Here is a 27,418-nt window from a genome sequence, read left to right as displayed (position 1 = left end):
CATGACTTGACTTAGTGGGGACGCTACTTAGGACATGACTTCACTGCTTCGGTAGCTCACTGCTTGCTGCAGACAGTGCCACGAATTTACAGAGAGTATTACATACATGCTGGCACTGACTACTGTAGCCCAAACAAGTAAAACAGAAGGAGAGTGAGAGCACATGTACTACAAAATACAGTGGAACTATGTAAACTTGAAATGTAATTGTGGAAACTGGAATATCTCAAGAAAGTTAGATTTGCCTTTATTGTGCAATTCCAGGTTGCAAAACCTCACATTAGAACTACATTATACAACAGACCTGAAACCAAGCAGACTTTTACCAGACAGATACAAGAGACAAGGTAATACACTTTTTTTTTTTTAAAATGCAACTATAAAGCAAGGTTTAAAAGTGTCTTGTGCAAGAGGTTCTGCAAGTAAAATGGAATCTGGCCATAAACCTCAAACAGCAAGTATTCTAGTCATTAAGTACATAATGCACAAACCTCATTGTAAAAAAATACGTTTCTAAAAAAGATTAATTTGAATTAATTTTTATTTTAGAAGTGGCAGAATTAAATGGAGGAAAGAGATTAAGGTGGGTTGGAGAGGCGCTTGCTCTGATCTATGGGAGCTAATGGGTGAAACTAAGCTGGAAAACAAACATGGCATTAAACCAGATATAGTTTAGTTTAAGATGTACAAACACTAGGCTGAAGCAAGAATTTAAGACGGTAAGATCAGAATTCAAGAGGATGTTAAATGTTTTACTTTCACTGACATCAGACTGTGGCTTGTTGGGTATCAATAGGTACATTTCCTGAAACTGATGGGTAAGTAATTGGGACGGCCTACAAAAGAGGAGGATTGAGTTATCCTTTATTTATAAGCATATTGTAATTTCATATACTTCTTCTGGTAGAACACAAGCATATCAGTAAACAATGCCTGGTGACTAAGTTTATACAGCATTTGTTCTTTTTAAGATAAAATATTTTTAATGTAAATTATATTAGCTGTGCTTGAACAAAAAGGTAGAAACAACTTCTGACGTAAGTACATCACTGTAAAACCACACTCAAAGTCAACGTCATAAAAGAACAACAAATCATTCCTTATTTTATAAAGTTCTTGAAAATTGTTTCTTTGAAGAGCAGCATGGTCTCATCTTTGACAGATGTTCCTCTGCTTCATACTTTTGTGGTACCAGCAGCTTTTTGAATGAACACATACTCAAGACTAGAATTTTCCTGCTTTTAGTCTGTTTCCAATGAACAGCATTATCCTTGACTCAACAGGACATCCCAGCGAAAGGTGAAACTGCAAATCTTTTGAGACTAGTCGCGTTTTAAACTGCTGCTTATACCTTAATATGTAAGCAAAGCATGAATTTTCTAATGACAATTTGTCTTATGACCCTCCAGGCCAAAGAATCATAGAATCATAGAATTAGTGAGGTTGGAAGGGACCTTTAAGATCATCAAGTCCAACCATTAACCCACCCTGATAAAAACACCACCACTTCTAAACCATGTCCCTAAGCACCTCATCTACCCTTTTCTTAAACACCTCCAGGGATGGTGAATCCACCACCTCCCTGGGCAGCCTATTCCAATGTTTAATAACCCTTTCAGTGAAAAAATGCTTCCTAATATCCAATCTAAACCTGCCCTGACATAACTTGAACCCGTGAAGAAGAGGAGGGAGCCTGCCCATTGTATCAGCTGTCTGCATTAGACAGTTCTAATAAAGATTAAATTTATAATAATAAAGACCATGTTACATTATAGATGTTTAACAGACATCAGTGCTCCTAAAGTTTGACAAGCTTATATAAGCATTTTGAAAGAAAAATCTATTGTGTTTTTACTATTATACTATAAATATATTTTATTGTAGACGTGTCTTCTGTTTCTTTGGGTCTCATTTTGGTACAAGGAAAAAAGCCTATGGAGGCAAATAATTTGTCAAGTGGAGGCCTCAACTGAACACCCACTTGAAATGATAAAGAATGAAACAGCACATGAAAGACTACATATTCCAGAAGTACTTAACTTATTTGTTTATTATTCTGTTCTGAATCTAAAATATAACTCAATTAAGTCCAACTTGCTGCAGGTCTCCACCTTCTGGAGTTTTAGTGGAAATGAGAAGGCTGCCTGTTCTAACAGCACTCTCAAGCTTCAAACAAAAGCCAAGGCATTGCTCTCCTGAGCACAAAAAAATACTTAGGAAACAGCTCTCATCTCCCCCCAAAAGCGCTAACTGAAGCATGTAACCCTTCCTCAAAGAGGGAACTTCTTGGTCCTCAATATACTGGTCAATACACTAAAACAGAAACAGCTGATAAGCCAGCTTTCTCTGATACTGTTTGAGGGATCAAAGTTTTATTGAATTTAAGAGCAGCAAATAATATTTCATTACCTACTCAGACCACCTACGTACCTCAGAGCATCCAGCACCTCCTGTACTGAAATCACATAGCATTTGGCTAAAAGACTGACCTAGAAAGCTCTGGATTCCATCTTCTAATGTTTCTGAAAATTCACCACTAGCTTTGGTAGATTATTATAATTGTTAGAACTGAATCTGATCTTGAATTTGCCCAGATGCAGCTAGCAGCAATTGATTTGCATGTCCTTCACAAACACATTAAAGATTGCAGGATTTCTCAAAGTGAAGACCATACATCTTCAAAATAAGCTCTCAGTCTTCCTTTTGGCAAGGTAAGATACACAGATCATTAACTGTCACTGAAGGCATATTATCCAGCCCTCTATCTTTAGATATGTGGTCTTTTACCAACTCAAAAAAAAAACCCAAAACCTTAAAAAAAAGCCCTGACAAAAAAAAACCAAAACCACACAAAACCCACATGAAAGCCTGTAAATCCATTCAAACAAATAAAAAAATAAGCTATGTAGCTACAATAATTACTCAAAATTCTTGGTATTTTGGAAAAAAAAAAAATTTACATAAAGAAATCACAGTGTCTCAACACATATTTCTTTTCTGTCTGAAGTTAAAGTCTTTGGCCAGAAGCTATGCAAAAATACACTCTCCTGAGTGCTCCTCAGAGCATGTCCACCATTCTGGGAATTTAAACATATACAAACTACCTAAAGTATAACACAATCTAGACACAACAACGTAAGGCCCTCACTCTTCAAAAAAGGTCTTTTCCATTAGCATCAGGTAAAGAATGTTTTCGTTTTTTCTTTTAAAATTACACCCATGCAACCAAAGATCACATTCTCATCTATGTACACTGCATAATCTTGTACCCAAACTCTACATGAACAGCAAAGGATTCAATTAGAATTTAACATTCAAGGACACAGACTGAACCTTAGCAAAGTTATCCTCTTCAAACCCTTAAGCTTAAAGAACAACGACTACACTGGAAGTCTGAGGAGGCTTTACACCGTCATGCTTTCCACAGTAAGAAGCCACCACTATATGAACTAAAACATGCAAGCAACACATATAATCTGCCAGAATGGGTTTGACTAGCTTATTTTTTAATTGCAAAATTCAACATTTTTCAGATGCATTTTTCAAGTGATAATGGGATTACCTGAGAGAAGAATCCAATTATAATGTCACACATCCGTAGTAGTCTTGCATACACACAGGGAATTCAAAACCAGAGACAGACAGCAGTCTTAGGAAGAAGACTGGAAGCGTGCCTTGCTTTTTACCCCTCCAGCTCATTTGTTTACTTTTGTCAAAAGACAATTTACTGTATCAAGTTAAATGTGTGAAAAAGAATACCCACCATATACATCAGAATGTCTCTAATCATCACCATAGCCGTCTGATGATCGTTCCATGCTTGGTTTAGTGTTTGTAGAAAGTTGTTATTCAAAGAATTTAACACATCTTCTCGCACCTGAAACAAAACAATAATATACTGTCATAAACCCAGGTCAGTTTCTCCTTCCTCACTGAACTCTTAACAAGCTTTGCTTAAAAAAATAATAATCTTCCTCCTCTATGAACAAGTTCTTGTTTTTCCTGGGCGCTGACCATCCCTACCTTGTATTTCACTTCTGTGGAAATAAGACTTCACACAAGTAAGAAAAATCAGGCTAAAAACAAGAGCAAGAAAATAAACGTAAGTTTCAAAGGAAAACCTGAAATTTCAAACGTTAAAAATATGTTTTCACAACTCCTCAAAGGTTTCATTTCCTATGCTATAGTGTTTCAATTAATGTTAACTTTACTATCACAAGTAATTTCAGAATATTGGGTAATACCGGTAAATGTTACAAACAGGAAAAAGTACAGGCGGAAAATTGGCCATGATGACATTTAGAATGATATGCCGAGATAGCATAAAGTTACAGCAAACAACAGTTCTGAAAGGAAACAACACTTGGTAAAGACCAGACTCTTATACTAATAGTCCATAATTGCCAACAACAAGACTTCGGAGAACAAGACATCATTGTTTTTACAAACTTATTTGTCCCACCACTTTCAGGCTTTATTTATTTTTGACAATACTCCCTACTAATAAAAAAAAGAACATCCAGGTTTGTATTTTGACCTTCCTGCAGTAGGCATATACTACAGTGCTCAAGCGTTAAACTCGTGTAAAAGACAACCCTGAGGGGATGTAAAAAATTTATTCCAGAGTTAACAAAACGTGAGTTGACTTTTGACTTAACATGCAGAATACATTCCGCCCTCTGTTGTAACTGAACAGGATATATTTTTTACATTTATAGATTTGCACTCATACTAGTGTAATAATGTAAATTTCAACATAGAGTATTCAAACAGGAAAACAAAACACACATGACAAGCAGCCACAAGCTGCACCAACATCCGATGCAACCACCTGACAGACTTCATTCTGTCATTTAAGTTTTATGAAGTTATTAGGCAAAACCAGCATAACACAAAACTCACATTCTGCCACACTACTATATATACACTCCATAAACTTAGGTGAGCAAACCAGAAACATAGCATGGCATAGCGTACGGACATAACGGTCTCTTCTTGAGAACCTGTGGAAACTTATAATATTCACCTTGTTATTGAATCTAGGTAATACTAGGTATGCTTAAATGTTCAAAGTTTTCTGAAATCTTCAAACACCTACTCCCCAGACCTGAGTAAGGCCTCTCCTCCTTGCTTTTGGAAAACACAACACGCAGTAGTAAGTCACAACCAGCACCACTTAGCTGCCTCATTCTTTCTGAAGGTGATCATCATTTACCCTTTGGTCTCCCAAATGTGTTCCCTGTTGTCATCCAATCTACATAGCTTTTAGCTAAAATGTAAATATGCATTAAAAACTTCACCAGCCATGCTCACAAAGAGTACACAGAATCTCCAGGAACAAGAGAAACAAACATGACTAGGTTGTTTTCACTTCTTTAGTCAATACAGAAAAACATTGGAAATGTTATTTCATAGACCACCCACACTAGTGAAATTCAGCAAAGCAAAACCAAAAGCAAGATTAGTTCACAGGCACAGATAACCAAGGTAGGGATTGATCAATTTTACCCAAGTGTACGAGGCCATTGCAGAACTCTTCAAGGATCAAAGATCTTTTTTCTTCCTTTTTTTTTTTTTTTTTTTAAAGCAACACAGAGGCAGTGTGCCTTTATAATTATGCGCATCCACCACAATAATCCTACTAGACCAGCCAGTGCCAAATTACATACCAACTAGTGGCAAAAGGGTGTGCTTGCCATCAGGTAGCAATGACAACTTGCTTCCAAGCAGACATGGGAACGCTCAGGTCTGTACCAGACCTGCTCCATACAGTATGCCACGTAGCTTTCTGGAAATACGTTTTAAATCCAGGAATGGGTGCTATACCTCAAAATTACTTGAAGACCCTCTCTGTGAAGCTTCTCAATGACATTCTCCTAGGTTTACTTTAAGCAGCAGACAGGTTTGAGAAGCTGTTCTTTTAGCTGCTACAAAAGCCAACCAGAGTATTCCTCACAACAGCTGTCTAGTCAATAAGCATTGAACGTATTCCTTGTATGGGCCACGGCTACAACAATATTACAGGGAAACTACTATAATGCACAAAACATTTTAGCCATGCAAAGGCGCCGAGTCAAACCATTTTGGTGGAGTAAGTGCCTTGTAGTAAGGAAACCTGGATATCTACACTCGTCTACAGAGAAGGAAGCCCTTGTGAGACACAGCTGCTGCTCTTCCAAAGCCTTAAGAAAATTTCAGTCTCAAAGATTTTTATCAGCAGAACGTTACTTCAATTAGCTGAGCTTGTAGTGATTTCTATGACAGTCGTTGCAGTTATGCAGTACATTGGCAGGCATACCAAGCTTAAATAGAACTGTCCATATAAAGTCTCAAAAATAAATCAGCAGCTTCATTATCTACATAAGGTCTTATATTTGCCAGGATGAAATCTTGTATACAACTTCAGGCTCAAGTGTATTTTATACTGGATAGAGCTCTTAAGGAAATATAGCACCCTCCCCCGTCAACCTCTTAAGAATAGTTTGTTGGCATAAGCTTTCAATACCTTTAAATAACTTTCTATTAAGAGTACACAACGCAGACTTATGGCCCAGTATTTTCTCTCTTACAGTGCCTGGCCTGACGCAGCAGCACGAATAGTTCCATTATGTAATTTCCACTACTGTAAGGACAGCCAGAACCTTCAGGGGGGAGCAGCCATACAGAACAGCACTTTCTGAACAGTTCTGAGACCTCGAGGCCTTAGTTATTACAGAGTTTCTTCATCTTCTGCAGAAGTCTATGACACCACGATAGCAAATTTTAAAGCTTGCCAAGCCTTTATAAGCCCCGGAGTAGACATGCTTCCTTCACCCCACGCCTTCTGCACCAGCACCTCATACAATTCCTTCTGCACTTAACAACACTGCCACAATGGCTGGCTCTGCACCCCCCTTACCGAAGGCTTTCTTGCATGCCTGCCTTTATTATTATTCCGAAACAGCATGCACTGTCACTACCAATCTCCACCAGTTGCACCTGCAAAGACCACCATGTTGTAAGTCATTCTGGCATGCCAGCAACAGACTAACAGAAACGTTTGGTAAGATCAAGAAATCTTACAGGACATGAGAATATCCCAAGCATTTCTTCCTTTTCAGGAATGCTCTGGTATCTCCCTAAAGCAGGACATTTCAGCGCATTTAAGTTCAGGTCAGTCCTTTACATCTCTGAATCTCTTTGCACAGAAAAACCAACAAAACTGTATTGGGCTTGGCCAACAAATCAATCCATTCCTTTGTCACACACACAATTTACAGAGTGCATATGATACGGTGCATGTCACGGGTCCAGATTTCACTAGACCATGAAGCGTTCTTAAAAACAAAGGCAACTTTAAAAATATTATCCTGCAAACTTCAAGATTTTTTTATTCTTACACAAGTGATGTTGTTTATAACTCTTTAAGCCATTTGATGATAAACTAAGCTTTATCTATTAGGTTTTTAAACACACTTTTACAACATTTGCATGAAGAAGTAACTGACTAGGCTCAAGAAGTGTGAAGGAAGAGCATCTACAGCAAGCTACAAGACTGCCAGAGGACAAGAAAGGGAGAAGCCAGTGAAGTAACAGATGTACAAGAATTAAATGCTTGAATTAAGATGAAAGGTTTCAGTACTTTTTATTCAATGGTATTTTAAAATTCAATTCTACATGTACTACACTTTAATAATGACAGTACACAGGCAAAGACAAGTTTTAGCACATCCTTACCCTGTAGTAAAAACAAGGTAGTTCAAGACAGCTGACTCCTGTCAATGGTGTAGAGTAAGCTACCTGGCTTACTACCGCCTTCACCAAGCAGCCAGAAGCTGGTGACCGTAACTACAAGCCATTCGGCTCTGCAAGTTCAAAACCAAGCATATTTCATAGTAACTTGCTTGTGTGCTTGTATTGATCATGTTTGCACCTATCATTTTGTTTACAATTAAACAGGATGTAAAGACAGTTCACGGTATTATGTTTTCTTGTTGAGAAGTTAAATAATTTTCTTCTTTAAAGTGTTTGGTTTCTTTCTACTAAAATGCTGAGCAAGCACAACTTTCATCTAGCAATTAAATAAGCATAAATCATAAATATAGCTCTTAACTGAGCCACAATAAAAATAAAAACTTTCACTTTCCGAGCTTGAAAACGATTTATAAAAACATCTGAACAAAAAAATTGCCTCTACCTGGTCTCTTCATCTATTCTGAGTTAACCAGCATGACTGGAATACTCCAGGAAGGTAACTTTTTTGTAGAAAGATAACCAGCAGATGTGACAGCAAACGGCAATTCTGTTTCAAGGATTCTAGCAATTGGAAATTTGGGTTTGGCTCCTCAGGAGCACTCCCTGAACTGAGTGTAGTGCTTTCCTAAAATCTATTCATTTCTGCACATTTTCATTTTGATAAAAGTTAACAGATTACATGTGCAACATTTCAGTTGGCAAAACCCCCTCTTCTAAACCCTAGCATCCACCATTGATTTTCTGAATAGAAGTTTACAAAGACTTGTGATGAAAGCATTTATTGTTAATTAGCTACTGAACATTTAACAGAGAACCGCTCTTAGAAAGAGACTCCAAAAATACAAGATTCCTCTAAAATTTCTGTTACATAAAGTGTGAGGTTAAACAAAAACTTCTTTTTATCTATCTTACAACAAGTACTAATGCCACAATCACGAGATTCCATTATAGAGCTGATCCTGTTCCTAATAAACAATGTATCATTTTTTCCATACTTCCATCTCTAACTGCCTCAACATAACATCCTTAAGCAAACCACCAAAAAGGACAAGGAGAAGCTTTGAGCCTGCAGAAGTTTTCTTTATTGTTCAGAACTTTCTGACAGAAGTCACATTTACTTTTTTTTCGTTTTTTTTTTTTAAATCTTTGTCTGGGATTATTTGATTTACAGGAGGACATCATCTGCATAATTTAGCTTTTTAACTTTACAGCATTTAACTACCAGAACTCAGCCTTTTTATTTACAAAACTTTTGGCCATCTATTTTTATTTTACCCATACACATAATTTGATTAATCATGTTAAAGAGAAGACTAGATCATTGGAGAAGATTTTTATTTTTTTTTTTTTTAAGCATCAGATACAATATCATTAAGTGGCAGAAAGGCATTTCTTTACACTGGTATCTGTGCAACTCTCTCAGCCAGTGCAGTGACGGTACAAACTCACAAGATCTTCTGCTCTTTTGACAGTTTGCCACAATTAGCGCTTCAGAATAATTAACTTCGCATACAGATAATTTTTAATATGCAGAACAGCTAGGAACAAAGATAAGAAGCTTTCCTCAAATTAAACCAGGATGAACTAAAGCCTAGGAAGAATAAAAGTTTAGTGTCATGATTATTATTACGTATAGACTGTAAACCTAGGCATATACAAGAACAAGGCACAAAAAGCCTCAGCCATTTGCCACATTTTATATGAATAGTACAGATTATGAATACACAGATTATGAAAACAGAAGTGTTTGAGAGTCACAGATGTGCTACAATTATAGAATAGAGCCATAAATTATTTAGCCACTTCATACAGGATGTTTCCTCTTGTGCAAACAGTAAAAGCGCCCCATATTCAAAGCAGTTTTAGACTATACTTGTCTGGACCACACCTTTGAAAACTAAGATTTTAGAAAAGAAATAACACACTTCTCTGGCAGAGCAGCATCTCCAGTTAGAATGCACAAAAAGCTCCCCAAGCATTATGCATTATTTAGACATAAGCCTCCCATCCACTCTCTGTAATTCAGCCAGAAGTAATCATTCAAGACACACGATGGTGTATGACTTTCCTTTTCATATGTTGTAATAACAGGACAAAAATCTGATACTTCATCTGGACCCATAACCAGTATATGGGATCAAAGTGGACACATGTCTCTTCTCAAAGACAGGCAGCTATGGATATTACCGCAAGGAGTAAGGCAGGCATCTTCCCTAAACTTAGGATCCTATTACCACTAAATATTACCTGGACTTACAGAAAGTAAGTTTGAACTTCTTTTTTCAATGACATACTTATTAATCAACCCTAAACTTTCCTCACAAAGACTGAAGAGCTGGTTCCATGGTTTAACACAAGATGTGAAGAGCCCTTTTCTCAGACGATACATCTTCAGAAACAAGAACTTTCTGCATGTCATTTTGACTGAATTGCATGGTTTTGAAAAGGCTGAAATGATAGAATGCAGACTACTCAGGACTTTTGTTGTTGCTGAGCTGATGTTTTTCTACATTGACTACCGTCTCTTTAAATAGTATAATCCTAGCACAACTCTCTCATTAACTTGTGAATTAGTTCATTAGCCCATAACAAACAGGTTCTTACATTGGTATTTATTTTGTTCCACAGATGAAAAAACTGACGGGAAAACAACCCAAAATTTGTTTTGAGAAAGTCACAAAGCATCACCAAAAGGCCACAAACTTTAAAAAAAAAAAACAAACTCTCAGCTCTCAAGAGTTATGCTTCAGCTAAAGTTGCTTCCTGTTACACACTTTCATATATTTTCTATGGTCCACCCTCCATCAGCAACAAACAGTATATGGAATATGAAGTCATTTAAGCTTGATGTTAGTTCTAAGCTACCACTTTTGAGGGTAGCAATACAATTTCAACACAAGGCAACATAGTAAAAGTTAATTTTTTTTTTTTTGTCATTTAAATAACTGTTCAGAGTTCTTTCATATAAGACACTAACTTTTAATTCATAAAATGACATACCTTGTTTATTAGGTGCTCAGTGACCACTTCTCTTAGTCCAGTGTAGAGTTTTTCGCCGTGTTTATGTAACACCATTGTATATGCATTCCTATACAGCTCCTCAAAACTGAGACCGCTATTGTTCTTACGCTGGATCTCTTGGATTGCATTTTTTAGAAGATCCCAAATGCTGTTCACATATTTCTCATCCATAGTCATCTGAAAAGATAAAACAATACATTATTGTTTAGAATTAAGAAAGATCACTACAAAAAGTTCTCTTTAGAAGTTGTAACTCCAGGAGCAGCAATGGCTTCTGCCACATTTTGTTGATTCTCTAATCACAAGCTTTCTCAAAGTTTATCAAAAAATACCCCCAATGTTTATGAAACTAGTAGAGATGTCAAGAAATAGTTATAAAAATTATTGTTTGTAAAAGTTTAATGGTTTTCCTTTCAGAGCTGCAAATCCACAGAAACCAACTCCAGAGCGTGTGCAGGTGGGAAGGCAGTTAATCACAGGCATGAGTCTGTTCCCTGCTCCTCTCCTATGAGGAGAGGCTGAGAGAGTTGGGGCAGTTCAGCCTGGAGAAGAGAAGGCTCCAGGGAAACCTTATTGTGGCCTTTCAATACTTAAAGGCAGCCTACAGGAAAGACAGGGACAAACATTTCAGCAGGACCTGTTGCGATAGGACAAGGGGTAATGGTTTTCAACTAAAAGAGGGTAGATTTAGACTAGATATGAGGAAGGAATTTTTTACCGTTAGGGTGGTGAAACCCCCCTGGAACACGTTGCCCAGAGAGGTGGTAGATGCCCCATGCCTGGAAACATTCAAGATCAGGTTGGACGGGGCTCTGAGCAACCTAATCTAGTTGAAGGTGCCCCTGCTTATTGCAGGGGAGGTTGGAGTAGACGACCTTCAAAGGTCCCTTCCAACCCAAACTATTCTATTCCTCCATAGTGTTAACAATGATAGTCAGCCAACTTTTCTTCCATACTAACATGTTACTTGGCACCTCATAAATCGTATTGCAACACTGACCCGCTTAACCAGACCCCAAATCAACTTGTACAATAAAAGATAATAATGTCTGACACAGTTACCAAACTTACTTAGTCACCTGCTTGAGCTAACTAGGTATTCTCTATTTACAGCAATGTACTAATGGCCAAAGAATTACATGCCTACAATACTATGCCTACAATTTAAATACTTACAGGTGTTTTTGAAAAAGCTGACAAAGGTCCAAAATTAATAGCAATACTGAACATATTTGCTAAGTATTGAACAGAACCTGCTAAGGATATGCATCAAGCACTAAGCAGAATACGCATCCGCTCGATCTGTTATTCAGACACTATAGACTTCAGTAAATACACCAAATAAAGACTACAGCAATAAAGAAAAATCCAGAGTAAGAGAGAAACTCTTATAAGAGACAGTCTCAATATAACAGCAAAGCAACCTATGTCCTCTACTATCTTAGTGTGAATCAGTTTACAATTGTGCTTTACCAATGCAAAGGTGCTTCAAAATATGGTGTTTTGTAGATAAAGCAGCATCTGGGATGGCAGATAAGCATAGCAACAAAATATTAGATATAAGTATTGCCTAAAGTTTGCCATTTATCCAAGTTTCATCACTCAATTGAAAAAAAAAAAACCACCACTTTTTAATTGTACCAATTTTAAAATGCAATGTTTAAAGTTAAGTTTGGTTTAGTTTATACAAAAAGGAACTGATCTAGCATTTTACATCTAAAGAAAAAGGCTGAAGAGAAAAAAAAGCCACTATTCCCAGAAATACTGTGGAGAAAGAAAGCATCCCTGAGTCTATGAATACTATCAAGGCAACCTTGAAAATAAGAGCTGAAAGTCATAAAAGAGTAAAGAATAATGGTATGACATTGTAGAGGAAAATCGTGACCAGCCCTGGTCTACCTCTCTTCTCCCTCCCCTTCCACCCAAAAACCACTAAGCTCAGAGAGGAAAGGCATGGAAGACTAGGTTTGCCTTTATTTGTAATCAAACACAATTTAACAAATTAGCAGAGCTTTCTCCATTAAAAGTAATTTTTACATGCAACTTCAAAATATCGAGTCTTCTAGGCACTATAAATAAAAGTACAGCTCAGAATAAGGATAAACTATTCACTGCCTTGGGAGGGAACGGGCCGTTCAACAAAATCAAAACAATAAACATACTCCTCCATCCTCCTCGTCCTTTGGAGTTTTGGTTAAATACAAAGATTTTCATGATAAAACTAATCCTATCACTAGTTTTTCCACTCTCCTGATACCAGAGCCACTAGTCTACTAATTTGCATATACCCAAAACTTAAAAGATAGGTCACTGTATATCTAAAACCAAGAAACCACAAACACATTCAAAAATTCTTAGCTCCCTATCTCCTAAAACCTCAAAGTAACAGAGAAATGGTGGCGTGCTGTCTGCTTTTTGCTTATTCTGCTATGTATAATATTGAAAGGTCAGTTATTTTCTTTTTAATTTGCATTTGCTACATTGGTTCTTCTTCAGGGAAATTATTTTTTAAAGCTTTCCTGAACAAGCAATTTTACAAGTACTAATAATGAAGGCAACCATTTAGAATTGCAGAGAGCAATCCAAGTAAAAGCTTTTCAGTTTTCCTTTAAAAAAAAAAAAAAGTTTTGTTTTCAAACAAAACAGACTCAAACCAACATGCCCCAATGACATTTTCTCCACTTGCTAAACAAAAATCTCCCAGTCAACATGACAAATTTTATCAACTGCAATTTAATTGCTCACTGTATTAAAAAAAAAAAAAAAAAAAAAAAAAAAAAAAAAGAGTATGATCTGTGTAAAACAGGCCCCAGCCACTAGTTTGAAGAGGTATTACAGCACTGCTGTTTCCGGCTTGGTCAGCCAATACACATTTCTGTATGTTACAGATAATTTGGATCTGTTCAAGAAAAAGCTAGAAGTGAACTGTTTAATTCTTCTACTTTTAATCCAAATGGTATAAAAGATGAAGGAATGATTGTAACATTATTTGCTCCAAATTCACTGAATACAAACATAAACACAGAGCTTTCTGCCACTTGATGCACCACAGGCAGCTCTGGAAGCACAAGAAAGATCCATAAAAGATAATTTTAAGGAGTACACATCTCCATGGGATAAATACACAGAAATATCTGAAATAGTATTATAAAGTTATCTTATTACCTTTCAAGATTAAGCATGAAGGACTGCTTCTCAGGGCAGCTTCCTATTCTGCTACTGACTTACTTTAGATTAAGAACTGTGAGGTTTTGTGGGAACAGGTTTGCTAAAGTGCAAGGATATCAAGTTAGAAAAGCACTGCCTTCCAAAAATGATCTAGCGTAGCTAGCTTGTTTGCGGCACTGTTTTCTAACAAAACAAAGACTCCTAATACTTTAAACAACTCTACTGTATCAGACAATAAGTCACTGCAGTAAAGCTTTAGCAAAAATTTATTATTTCCTCTCCACTGCTGAAAAGTTGTTCAGCTTTTGAGCAGAAGAGGTCTTCCTGTATCATTATCCTCAAAGTTATGTAAGAATTGCCATGACTAAATCTACCCTTGGATTATTTATCTCACAGGTTCATCTCTTTTCATCCCCCTTCTGTAAATCAGGCTTATACACAGATTATGTTTTTAAAAGCAAACAACTAAGCAACAAATAAGTTTGTGATGCTACTAGAACATTTTGCATCTTTTAGAATTCTGTACGAAAGCATCTCTAGAAACACTATTAGAAAACTGTCATCCTAATCCCCCCAGTCCAACCCAAGAGCCAAGACATACACGGCTCTCCAGATCCTTATCAACAACTAAACCTGTAAGCAATTCAGTTCCACAAATATGAATACAGATCAGAGCCCAAATGCTCTTCCATGCTCATTTCTGGATTTCTTCTAATGGTTATATTTTAAAAGTGTATTCCACAGTTCTAATGCAGTTGCCTTGCTTATGCCTTCTAGTCTTGCAGATTTAAACACAAACTAGGGATTACTGCTTCTGTTGGTGCTTTGAAAAAACCCACTCAGGTTCAGAAAAGCTTTCGGAAGCAAAATCCCAGTAATTTCAGTAGTGTTTACACCCAGATTCACCAAGACAGTAAGAAGCCAGTGTCCAAGGAGAGGAAATGCATTAATGTACTCTGGTTTATCTGAACATTACCTTTCTTGGGGAATGGAAGAGAGATCAAGTCTGTTATTGGCAGGAGAGACAGCTGTTTATAAGAAGTCGCTAGTTGGAAAACTTCCACAAACCACTGCCCAAATGCTAATGATTCAAAGATGCAACTTGAACACAAACATCTGAACTCAAAGCATAGCAGAAGTACATCTTGAGGAAATTAGACTAAAATATCAGTGTACACGAAAGTACAATCATTTCACCAAGAAAAAGAAAAAAAGAAAAGGTCTGCAAAGGACTCAAAGGGTCCTTTATTCCACAGTACTGCCACAGTGTGGGATCAGATACATGCAAGCTCTTTTCTTAACAATCATTGTCTATCCTATTAAAATCTCCAAGACCGAATAAACAAGCACTGTCAGCAATCTATTGCCATTACCACCTGAAGTTTATGTACAACACCAGCAGATAAAGCTAGTCAGTCCTGAATATACTTCTCAGTGTCTCCCTCCTAGAAGCTAACACTACGGACACTGCCTCTTTTGAATAACTTTATCAGCATTCCTTAAATTAAAAGGGGCTAAGAGCTAAACTTCAGTAGTTTTGCTATTACATGTAACTTCATACAAAATATTATCATCTCCCTTGAGTCATGTAGTTCAAAAGGAAGTGCAACATCCTGTCCCTGGGGAGGACCAACCCCATGCATTAACACATGCTGGGGTCAACTGGCTGGAAGGCAGCTTGGCACAAAAGAACCCGGGGCTCTTGGTGGACAGCAAACTGACTACAAACCAATGGGCCCTTGAGGCAAAGGTTAATGGTATCCTGGGCTGTATTTGGAGGAGCGTTGCCAGCAGGTCGAGGGCTCTACTAAGCACTGGTGAGACACATGAGTACTGTGTCCAGCTCTGGGCTCCCCAGTGCAAGAGAGACACAGACATACTGGAGAGAGCCCAGCAAAGGGCCACTAAGATAACCGACTGGAGCACCCCCCATATGAGGAAAGGCTGAGAGAGTCAGGTCTGTTTAGCTTAGAGAAGCCTTGGAGGGATCAAATCTATCTATATAAATACCTAAAGGGAGGGCATACAGAAGAGGGAGCCAGGCTCTTTTCAGTGGTGCCCAGTGACATGATCAGTGGCAACAGGCACAAACTGAAACATAGGAGATGCCCTCTGAACATCAGGAAAACTTTTTTATCAAGCACCGGCATAGGTTGCCCAGAGAGGTTGTAGAGTCTCCATCCTAGGAGATACTCAAAAGCCGTCTGGATATTGTCCTGAGCACCTGGCTCTAGGTGACCCTGCTTGAGAAGGGGCGTTGGACAAGATGACTTCCAGAGCTGCCTCCCAACCTCAACCATTCTGTGATTTGGTGATACACCTTACAGCTGTACACTGAGGAAGTCAGAAAACCAGAGCTCCCTGAGTAAGTGTGACCTGTTAAAACTGCCAGTACCAGTCTTCTAACTGAAATGCATCGCAGGATAGCAAAGGTGAGCAACAAAATGCTTGTGGTCACCACTGGAACCAGGCATTTGTTCCTTAGCTTACACCAAATACAGTCAAACAACAACACTAAAACTCCCAGATTCACGCAGAACATCAAACAGATCAACTGCTGGAAATCCACATTACCCTGTATCAAAATAAAAGCTTTGTGGTGTAATTTCCATTCTATAAAATTTAGCTTTTAGAACACTGTTTCCTTTGAATGCAACTTCATTTCATATTCTTGTCAGCTGGTCATTTTGCCCTTAACACCACAGAACTTGCTCTTCTTACTTATACAACCATGCTTGAAGTGCTGCGAATTGTAAGGAAAGGCAGTTACAGGAGTAAACTGTTAAGAACCTGCTGAATTCTTGATGGTTTACACCAGCTTACTTTTTACTGGAAGTACTACTCAAGTCTTCCTGAACAAGAGGTGGCTAAGAAAGAAGTGAGGAAGAGGTAATAGATGTCCTACAGAATCTCGGTAGGAGTATCCACAGAAGTTTATCAATGAGCAGAAACAGGAGGCACATGAACTAGTACTCACAAGACTAGTGACTAGACACAGCTTCTCATCCTTCTTGCAGAATAAGTTTCTAGTCAAGTTCTATAAAGTTCTCACAAAGATCTCAGACGAAACAGGCCACTGTTAATTCTAACAGACTGTAAACACACTTGCAGGGCATTTTTACTTTAAAAAAGTTGCAAACATTACTACTCAATTTTTCAACAGACTAGCTGCAGTGTTTATCACGATTCGACACACTACCAGGTGAAACAGATGAATCTGGCAACGATTATGGCAGAGCAATGTTTCTCAAAATTCTCAAAAAATGCAACTATCACCTGCCTCATTCCTTTCCATGACATCCTCTAATTGCATCTAATACCTCAGTGCACTGGAGTGAGAACCAACTGAATTTACAGAATGCAAGTGTTCACGCTCTCTACCTTGAAGGAAGGGAGTGGATGCTGACAATTAAAGTTAGTTAGCAGCTTTGGGAGTAAACATTTGCACCTAGTAATTGCAGCCTGTTCTCACTCCCCCATTTTCTATCCCTCAGCAGACAAAATGAGTGGGGGCTGGTTGCTGCCATCTAAAACTGCCACCACAGGGGTCCTGACCCACGGTCCAAGAGGCAAGGGAGGCTGTCAAAACTAACAGTCTTCACATCCATTTAAAGACAGGGCATTCATCAAGATGGTATCAAATAGTCTGTTACACCATAAGTCAGCATCCTTAGCCTGGATCCTTCATTCTGGATGAAGCTTGGCTGAGGTTATCCAGAAAAGGGCAAGTGCAGCACATTTCCTGCCGCAGAACCTAATCACTACTTGGATTTTTATAAACCCTTCCAATATTGTTAATTTAAAAGACAAGAATTTACAATGACAGAGATGTATTGTCTAGTGTTTGCTCCAAGAATATCTCAGAAAAATGGCATATTAAGATATGGAACTACATATTCTTCAAATACAGAACAGATAAAATGTACTCCTACTAGTGACAAATGGAGAGCTCAGTATTCACACTTCTCTAGTTTTGAAGGTTTCATCACTGTGTAGCAATGAGCCTATCTGGAAGAGGATACTGTGGCTACATCTCATTGCCTAAGAAACATCAGCACGTGAAGAAGCAAACAACTCCGTAATACACACACTCACAAATAAAAACAATTAATCTCTGAACAACCAAGAACACCAGACACCAAATTCCTCAATAATGTCATCTGAATAGGTTGACTGTCACACACCAAACAACGTGACTGGAAGCTAAGAGAAGGAGCACGAAGAAATTAAGGGGCACCCTGACCTACTGCTGTTCTGCATCTGGGCTACTACTCCGCTTTGGCCATCTATTGAAAAAGTCACAGGGAAGTCAGAGCAATGTGCTACCAAAACTGGTCCTTAATAACTAGGCTTTTGCTCCTAGGTGACCTATAACAACCAGTAGAGATTACGATCCAGTATTATCCATATCTCCCAGGAGCCTCAGGAAATGCCTACCACACTATTATACTCCCTCTGAGGGTGTGTGTGGTGGTGAGGAATATATGCCTACAGTTTGCTTATGGCATCTGCCAGTTATAATTTACAACATTAAATACCGATACCATTTTTAATATCTGTGGTTTGTTCTTCATGCATCCCTTGACATTTAAGCCTTACCCTTGTTTGGGCGGGCAATCTCTACACTAAACTTCTCCAGATTCCCCCTGCAAGGAATATTCATGGCCTGCACCATGCTCCATTCTAGGGTCAGAAGATGAGCTGAGTAACCAGTACTGACAGTAATCCCATAAAGGCCAAGACAAAAATCAACTCTAGTCAGTAGTAGAAGTGCAGGAATTGCAATATCCACCTCTCCTTCCCAGCTCTGTCAGGCATTACTCAGCCGAAGCAAGCAGAACACACAATTAAGCCAAAAAAGGAATCCTCTTTGCCAACTGAAACCAAGAGGTGTAGGACTTTAGGTGAAACCCTTTCCTTCTCCATTTTGCTTAAATGGGTTCCGTAGCAATGAAAAGCTATTCTGCCAGCATGAAGCAGAAGAGGTAAGTAGATTAAAAAGTGATTGCTCCTTAAAAGATGGAGTTGTACCTCCTGCGTAGCAACTGACTGATTTGGTCTACCTCCAAGGCATTGTCTCAGAGCATTGTTGGTCTCATCACAAAATAGGTGCTGCTTGGGGGTGGGGGCTTGAAGAGGAAGGGGTTTGGTTAATTGGGTTTGATAAGCTTTACAGCAAACTGTTATATCCTCCAAGAACTTCCTTTTTCTAGTAAACCTAAAGCCCAGGAAAAAAGATTTGCTCCTCCTCTCAAAAAGTAACATTTGTCTGCATTATAGGCAGACCTGACAGGAGCTTCACCACACAATAGCAATTTAACACTCTATATGAAAAGTTTAAAACAAGTCTTTAATAGAAAATGTCATACTGCAGCAACAGTTTTGACATGTTTAGGAGACTGAACAAATTTAAAGATAGATCAGAGACTCGTTTCTCTTTCATATTTTAGGAACCAATTCAGAAGAATGAGACTAATCCTGAACTGCCAACATACCTCAGTTATTCTAGATTTCAACTTATATTTAATACAATTTCTCCATTTTTCCCAAATGTCCCTCCTCAACTTCAGTCTTGCAAATCTGTGGAACACAATATCCTGGAGGAGAGGGCAAAAAATGAGAAAAACAACTCCCAAACACCCGTTTCATCTGAACTGTGACTATGAACTATGTAAATTTGAGCAGCCATCAGTTACTGAATAAACATAAGGCAAAAGACAATCTAAACGTTTGTTTCATTTCTCTAAAAAATGCAAAAGCAATGAAGACGATCTGGAGAGGCAGACAACTAAATATAAACTGAAACACAAAGTTACACAGTGCTGATTCTGTGACCATAGATGTCTTTCCATTTAGAGATCTTCACACGCTTTCCCACCACTAACTCATACTAAATGTTTGTAACTACTAAGGAGCATAAGAACGCATCATATACACAAAGACTAAGGTCAGTCTTTCATAAAACGGTTTTACAGTATATCCCAACTGTAAAAGACAACATATTTAGTCAGCAGTAAATAGCAGAACCATAGTATATGCAGCACCTATTTCATTCAAAACAAAGTCCACGTGTATCCACTACTCTCTAATACTGTGGTGGTGCAATCTCCCCCGTCCCCGCCTTAGGCCTCTCGGTACTTGGCGTGATTTCCTCCCCACTCGGCCACAGGATAATACAGTGATCAGAATGATACCTAATGGTCTCACATGAAAGAAAGGGCAAAGAGCAACGTACGAGAACACTACGGCATCCCCTTAGTGTATCTGGTTCCCATGGCTCCTGCTGTGGGAAGGTGGGGAGTAACGGACTAGAACACTATGGCAACTGCCCAGTGTGCCTGCTTCCTATGGCTCCTACTGTTTGAAGATAATAACTATAGTTGATCACTCCTGACAACATACAGATCGTGGCCACAGAGACAGGGGGTTCCACGACCACAAGTCCTAGCAAGTCCTGGGCTTGCATAGCCATGAAAAGTACCGGAGTAGTCCCATGTCCAAGCTGGGCCAGAGTGGTAAAGTACCTGATGAAAGTCAATTATCTTGGATCCTGTAAGCAGCTATTCTAGTAAAGACCCTTTGAGCTATTCTGGATCACAGGAGGCTGCGGCCAGTATCTCCCCTGAGTTGGGACACTGCTCAGGCTGACACCTCAAGGACTAGAAAGCCAGGGCCAGACAACCCCTCTCAAGCCTCCGTTATCACTCATTGAGGAACGCCAATGTATTGTGAGTATTTACTCTAACTCAAGAAAAGGGAAGTTTTAACTATAGGCTAGCCTCTCTTTCGTTCACCTCTCCACTTACATGTTTATGAAAAATATACATTAGCTTTATGGACATGGATGTTCTTCCATTTGTCTGTGCATGCATAGAAGTTAGAAGGGGTACCCGCCAGCTCGTTAGAGTCATGCGATATTAAGAGATCCTTGACCTCAGTGGTTATAGACCGGGGGGAGTGTGCGTGTGCACGCACACTTAATATGCTTTGCTTATATGTATTAATTTGAAATCTGTGCTTTTGCTTATATGTATATGTATTGATTTGGGATACTTAATAGTAAGTTAGTGTGAATCTTGCCATCTTCCAATCTGTAATCAAGTCACTGTTTAGTTATTTTGTTAAATCAATTTGTAAATCTTTAAATAAGTTAATGATTAAGTGCTGCTAAAATTCGTCCTCATGATCTACCTCAAATCATTAATAAATGTTGAATCGCTGCTAGATCGTAACTGCGTCAAATACTTCCACCCGCGACAAAGACCACTGAGATTCTCCGATTTGCCAATTCTTTCAATTTTTATATTAGAGATGCACTCTTGCACAACACATTTAAGTCCATAGACAAGACTTACCTATCTTTTTCCTCTCCTGCAGGTCCATTAAAAGTAGTCCACAAACTATGTTATACTGTCTAAAAATCTACTTATGGGTTCAATTTGCGACTTATGATACTCAACTTACAAAATGCACCTTCAGTCACTCTCATTAATACAGATAAAAACAGAGTATTACTTCTCTGAGTGTGTCAATGAAAAATGAAGGATAGCTCACTAACTTCATTTTTCATTCACTTATTGGTGTATATGGATTCATACAGACCAGTGTTTAAGGTTCTGTATAAGATCTACGTCAGTGAATTAAGTAACAACATAGGATAACCAAAGTCAGTAAACACCATATCTAAGATCACTTATACAAAGCTTAACTCCAGCTCTTTTACACTCATCTGTCCTACTATTTATTTTCCACGAGACCCAAACCCCTTGAAATACACATATGCTTTAGTCAGCAAGGTTTGAAGGATGGTGTCCTCCAGCAGTGTTGGATACTGGGAAAAAACAAAGAAAACAGACCAAAAGCAAATTCTTTTCAACATAAACTTTTGAAGACATTACTAATTACACTAGGGACTTTATTTTTAATTAAACACTCTTCTGCTGTCCTCCTTGGACAAAGCATGTTATTCTAGAATAGAGAAATCCAAGTTTTTAAGTTGGCTCCCACACGCGCCCAGCATCTGCAGACAAATATAAATGCCTTTTCAAACACCAAAAGTCATTATCTGTAAAAATCTCCCCCTGCCATGGTGCAAGCTTCTGTCCACCTGCCATCAGGTTATGAAACTTGTTTTTTTTTTAAAAAAAAGTTGCATTTAAAAGAAAACAATTAACTGGTTTTGTTCAAGCTTCTAGAAGAACTGAATTGGTAAGAGGCTAAATATAGGAAGTTCTAGTTCAAAAGATAGTTGTCACTGCTATAGAATGGAAGTGCTTATACAGCCAAAATAATGACATTGCCTGTATTATTAACCAAGGTTCTTTTAAAAGCATTCAATGACATTTCTATAGCACTCATTACTATAGTGCCCAAAAATGGAGGAAGATCATAAAACACCTATAATGAAATTACTTATTTCCTAAGAACACTTCAACCTAATAACAGTAAGGAAGAACTGCCTATACTTCTGAAACTTCTCTTACTAATTTGGAAACTGTCAGAGCTGAAGTCTAGATTTAAGTTTACACTTCAAAAACTCTGATGTTTCATGTTTAACTTTGCAAGGTAACAGAAGCATTTTCAGACATGAAATAAGTTTTTGGCTTATTTAAATAGTTGTATTAATTACTTGAGGTGCAAATAACACCCACGGGGAAAAAAAAAAAAAAAAAAAAAAAGAGTACATCAAGTCAGGATTGCTTAAAAAAAATAAATAATCCATTCTGAATGAAACAGAGGAATAAATACAAATCTTTGACACCAAAAATCTGCCTACTTCCTCTCTCCTGTCCAAAAGAATAAAAACAAATATCAATATTTTGAAGACTAATGAGAAGTTCAGAGTCCTCTTGACTCACTTCAGAAGTAGCAATCCTAAGTTTCCTCAAATTAAAGTTATGGGAAAAAAAAACTGAAAGCCAGAAAATATGTTCATGGAAAAAATACAATAGCTTTAAGGTTTCTATCCTACAGAAAGTTGTTAAAAGAAAATATTTGAACCTAATTAGAACAGAAGAAATGGAATGCAGAAGAGCTGAATTTCTGGGAGTGAGTCATCCCTTGCATCTGTCAGTAGCATCCTGAAGGTCTAGAAGGCACAGGAAGAGACAGGTAGTTCTGCACTTCAAGAGCTCAGCTGTGTGTCCGTAGCTGTCAAACAGGCTGTCAAAGGTGAAACAACAGACAGTAGCAACAGTGGCACAAAATTTTACGAACTACTGGGCATGCCTTTCCCCATTTAGAAACAAGGGCCAGATCCTAAAAACTTCATTCAAGTGATGTAGCAATTCACTCTGCAATAAAATCTTAGAATGGCCAGGAACCTGCTTTTCAAAATCTGAGGACTATGTGACTACAAGCAAACTACTACAAAGTAAGTTCGATTGCAAATTTCCTCAAAGCAGCTTATTTGGGATAACTGGCCATGTGCAGGCTCTTACGCTGCAGTAGAAGGAAGGTGGCTCATTCCTCTTCCACTGGAATTACTTCCGATTTATGAAAGACTTCCAATTTATTTAAGTGCAGAAAGAAAAGTTGTTTACCCACCTATAACCTAACAAGGTTTACTGTCAAAAATAAAAAATTGCTGGAACTCTCAAGTTTCAATGGGATTTACATCCCTGACTCTTCACCTCCTTTTAAAAACCAGGTGTGGGACTGCAACATTCCAGGTAACATGCAGTAGGTTGAAAGTGGCCTAACAGATGACAGGTCACTGTCCACAGAAGCTGCACTGTTACACTCCAGTTTGCTACTCGTATCACTCATAACTCTAAAACAACAAAAAATAATTATTCTTTTTTTAACCTAAGGCAAAATGGTTTAAAACTTTGCTTCAGTATGTGATCATAATTCTATTAGGCTTAAGACCATCATCCCAACACTACAAAGTAGAAGTAAATAGCATTAATTTAATAAGAGGCAAATTTTTGGGGGGTGGGGTGGGGGTGTTGGTAAATCTTTTATATTAATGACTTGTATAATACTAAGATTATAATGACTTTAAAGCGTAACAGAGATGCTGTGTGCCACACTTCCAGTTAACAACTGCCAGGGGAAAGAGCAATGCTGTTCTGCTCATCCACACCTTCCATGGAAGGCACCAAGTCTCCTCAGTGGTATCATCTCTCCACGTGAAAAAAATCTATTAGTTCATTAACTTCCCAGCCTTGATGACCTGGATTCAGAAAGCTCCCCTAAACCACAAATGGCCAATTCCTTGCCCGCTCAACTTCAATGCAAATCCCACAAGAATTATTTCTGGGGTTTTGCAATTAACCTACAAGTAGTTCAATATTTTACAATTGTTCAAAAATCAACACTATTTAAAGAGGAAATCTGTGAAATGCACACCAATTTATACAGATCGTAGACTCATTTCCTGAGGCCATTTCAAAACAAGGAACACAATGAAAGACTTGAGGGGGGTGAAGGAAGAAAGAGAGGGGGGGCAGGGGGAGGCAGAAGGGCCTTTAGAGGCTTTTGGGGCTTGATGACAACTCCTCCTCCATAATGATAACAACATAACAATTTGAGAACTTTCATAGTAAATAAAAGATAAAATTTTATGGTAGCCAGAGGCCAACAGAGGATAATTTTTTTTCTCAGCTTACTTCGGGGAGGGGAAGGAAGATACACTTGATAAATCACTTATACATGTACAGACAATCAATACTGTTGCATGCTGACAATAACTTCTCTCTGGGGGATTTTTGCACTATATAATGCATACACCACGATCGGATCCACAAATCAGCAGTGCCTGCTGGAAGAGCAAGACTACACATGGAAATTACATCCATGTATACAATATCAAAAAATACGTCCAATTCAGATGCTACCAACACTTTAAAAACAAAAGTAGTGTGAAAGTAACAAAAAAGTATTTTTCAATAAAGACTATTCACATAAAAAAATAAGAAAGACGCACACAGCCTGTACTCAGACTACATGCAGCATAAAAAACGAATGTTAGGAATTTTTAATGATATAAGTTAGTCCAATTTTATATCGTTCACATGTATAATTTAAATTATTGTCTTCATTTATGTTTATTCCCATTAGCATTAAACCAAAAATTGGCATTTCCACAAATGTACCTCATCCATAACCATAAACAAATAAGGCAAGTTATCTGCGTACATTCTGCATACTATTATACTTTATTTAAACTACAGCAAGACAGCTTCAGCCCTCAAACACTAATTTCATGCACAACTAATTAAAGAAACTAGGCAACTCACAGGAAGCACCATCCAAATGTAAATGTTTATTACAGTTTTGTCCTCTTTGCTGTACTCGGCTATTACACGCATTTTTTCCCTTCCCTAAAATGCATATGCTAACAATGTCAATATGGAAGTTCTTTTGTTAAGTCATCTAACAGTATTTACTTCTGCTGATATACCAGTACTCGCACCTTCACAAAAGAACCGTTAGTGATTTAAAAATTCTACCAGCTTTAACTGAACTTCAGAAAAAATAATCATACGATAAAAAGTATGCTGGACCATGCTATAGTTTTCTGCTACATTATTTCCTACTCCTTGTTTCCACAAAAACTGGCTCGGAATGAGAAATACAAGGTCACTTCTTCTCAAGAGTTGTTTTTCCACATGTGTATAGCTACTAGAAACCAAAGACAACATCTACTGATCATACGTACAAGGTCAAGAACCTATTTTGGACTGTAATGGAATCACTGCGCATTTTATGAATGGACTCAATCAAACTATCGTAAGAAAACCTATCCCAGTCTATCACAAAATGTTTTCACCACATACAGAGAGATTATCAGACACTGCAGATCAGTCACAGTGATGAAAATTTAAAAGCACCTGCACTATGACTACCTGTCCTGCAGATCAAAGCCAAAGACTTCAGAATACATACTTGAAATTCTGAGAAGTGTTGCCACTTATGCTACTTACACCTGCCCAGAAGAGATTAAAAGAAACATTTTGAAAAATTGTAGCAGTTTTTCCAGAAAAAAAAATTCTATTTTTATGTTACTTAGTATTATTGTAACTCTTCATGTAGAATACCAAAGACTCTTGATCAGCTTTATAGCAACTCTCATAAGGCCCTTTTACCTACCACTACCATAGAAAAATAGTAGTTCCTATTTAATAACGCACTACTACACAACGCAAGAATGAGGGAGTGGAGAAACCTACTAAGCCACTTGAAAAAACTCAGATTGAATTAGCCAGTTAAAACCTTAACAGAATGCCAGTGGTGTTTCATGCAAAAGTATAAAGTAAGTCAAGCAAATTTCAAACACAGGCAAAATCCACAAACAGCAGTACTCTTTCCAATGCCACGCTGAGGCACTTACTCAAAAATCAGACCAACTGGAATGATGACTGCTCAGAACTTAAGACCCAACTAACAAGGAAAAACAAGAAAATTTGCAACTGAACCCCAAACACCTACAGAACTCAGGAATTCTAATGAGGTTAGGTTAGACCACAACTATAAGATAATATGTATAGCATGTTAAAAAAAAAAAACAACACAAACAAACATACACCCACTCAAAGTCTACTCTGGAATTAGTGTTATCATCTCTTAAAAATTCTAAATGTACTATTAGGGCATTCAGTCTGCTCATCACATTTCACTAAAAAAAAAAAAAAAAAAAATCTGTGAGAACTGGAAGGCCTTTATAAGATTAACTGTCTAGTAAACAGCAAGTATTTCTGTATTTTTCTGTAATTTACACCAAAACAACATCTTTTTCATTTGAATAAGAAAAACGGGGTTTTAGTTTTTCAGCCTGTTTTACCTCTAGGTCTTAAACCTATTAAAATTTTAGTTGTGAATATGAATTTAGTACTACTGTATACACTATATGGGTTATTAGCTAAGATGCTTTTATAAATAAGTTTGAGAATATAACGCAATCAAGATTCACAAAGCCACCAATGTAAAACATTGTTAACTAGGTGGTCTTGTAGCACTCAGTGGGTTTACATTATTTTAATCCGAGATGAAAAAGCCTGCAGTAAAGCATCCTCCAATTCCATCCTCATCCCATCCTCCACATCTCTCCGTCCACTCACCAATACAGCACGTGTGCTCTGAGGGTTATAAGCCAAAGCAGAAACACACATATTACTTATATATATAATCTGAATACTTTAAAATTTAACTGCAGTTCAACAGGTTTTCTATGGTTTATCTGCTGTAAGGTGCTCAAAACCGACACAAAATTTACATCAGTTTCTTGAATTGATGGGTCTACACATTACAGGTTGAAGGATAAATTTAACAAACCTCATCTCAACTTGCATCATCAATTCCCCAAGATCCAAAACAAACCACAGAAGCAGTCAGCATTCCCGGGGGGGGGGGGGAAGCCTTCTGCCTACACAAAGCCTACAACAAGTGGCTGTTAGATCTGAAGAGAAAGCAGTGGCAATGAAAATATGAGCCTTAATGCTTTCTCATAGAAGAGTTGAAGCCTCTTCTAAGTTTACAGAACTTTCTTTGA

The 27,418-nt window shown here is 37.8% G+C and overlaps 1 protein-coding gene across 1 annotated transcript in view; it reads right to left on the bottom strand.

Annotated features, from left to right (window-relative positions):
* Window positions 1-27,418, bottom strand: part of CUL3 (cullin 3) — a 60,364-nt gene that overhangs the window by 28,113 nt on the left and 4,833 nt on the right. Inside the window, exons 2-3 of the mRNA XM_082487376.1 lie at window positions 10,735-10,932; window positions 3,764-3,877 (exon numbers count right to left, since the gene is read on the bottom strand). Coding sequence (XP_082343502.1) covers window positions 3,764-3,877; window positions 10,735-10,932 — 312 coding nt within the window. The remainder of the gene's footprint in view (window positions 1-3,763; window positions 3,878-10,734; window positions 10,933-27,418) is intronic.

The sequence above is a fragment of the Vanellus vanellus genome (genome assembly GCF_965231255.1).
Source record: "Vanellus vanellus genome assembly, chromosome: 8".
Classification (NCBI taxonomy): domain Eukaryota; kingdom Metazoa; phylum Chordata; class Aves; order Charadriiformes; family Charadriidae; genus Vanellus; species Vanellus vanellus.
Note: the sequence above shows the minus strand (reverse complement) of the source record. Positions and strands in the feature narration are given on the sequence as shown.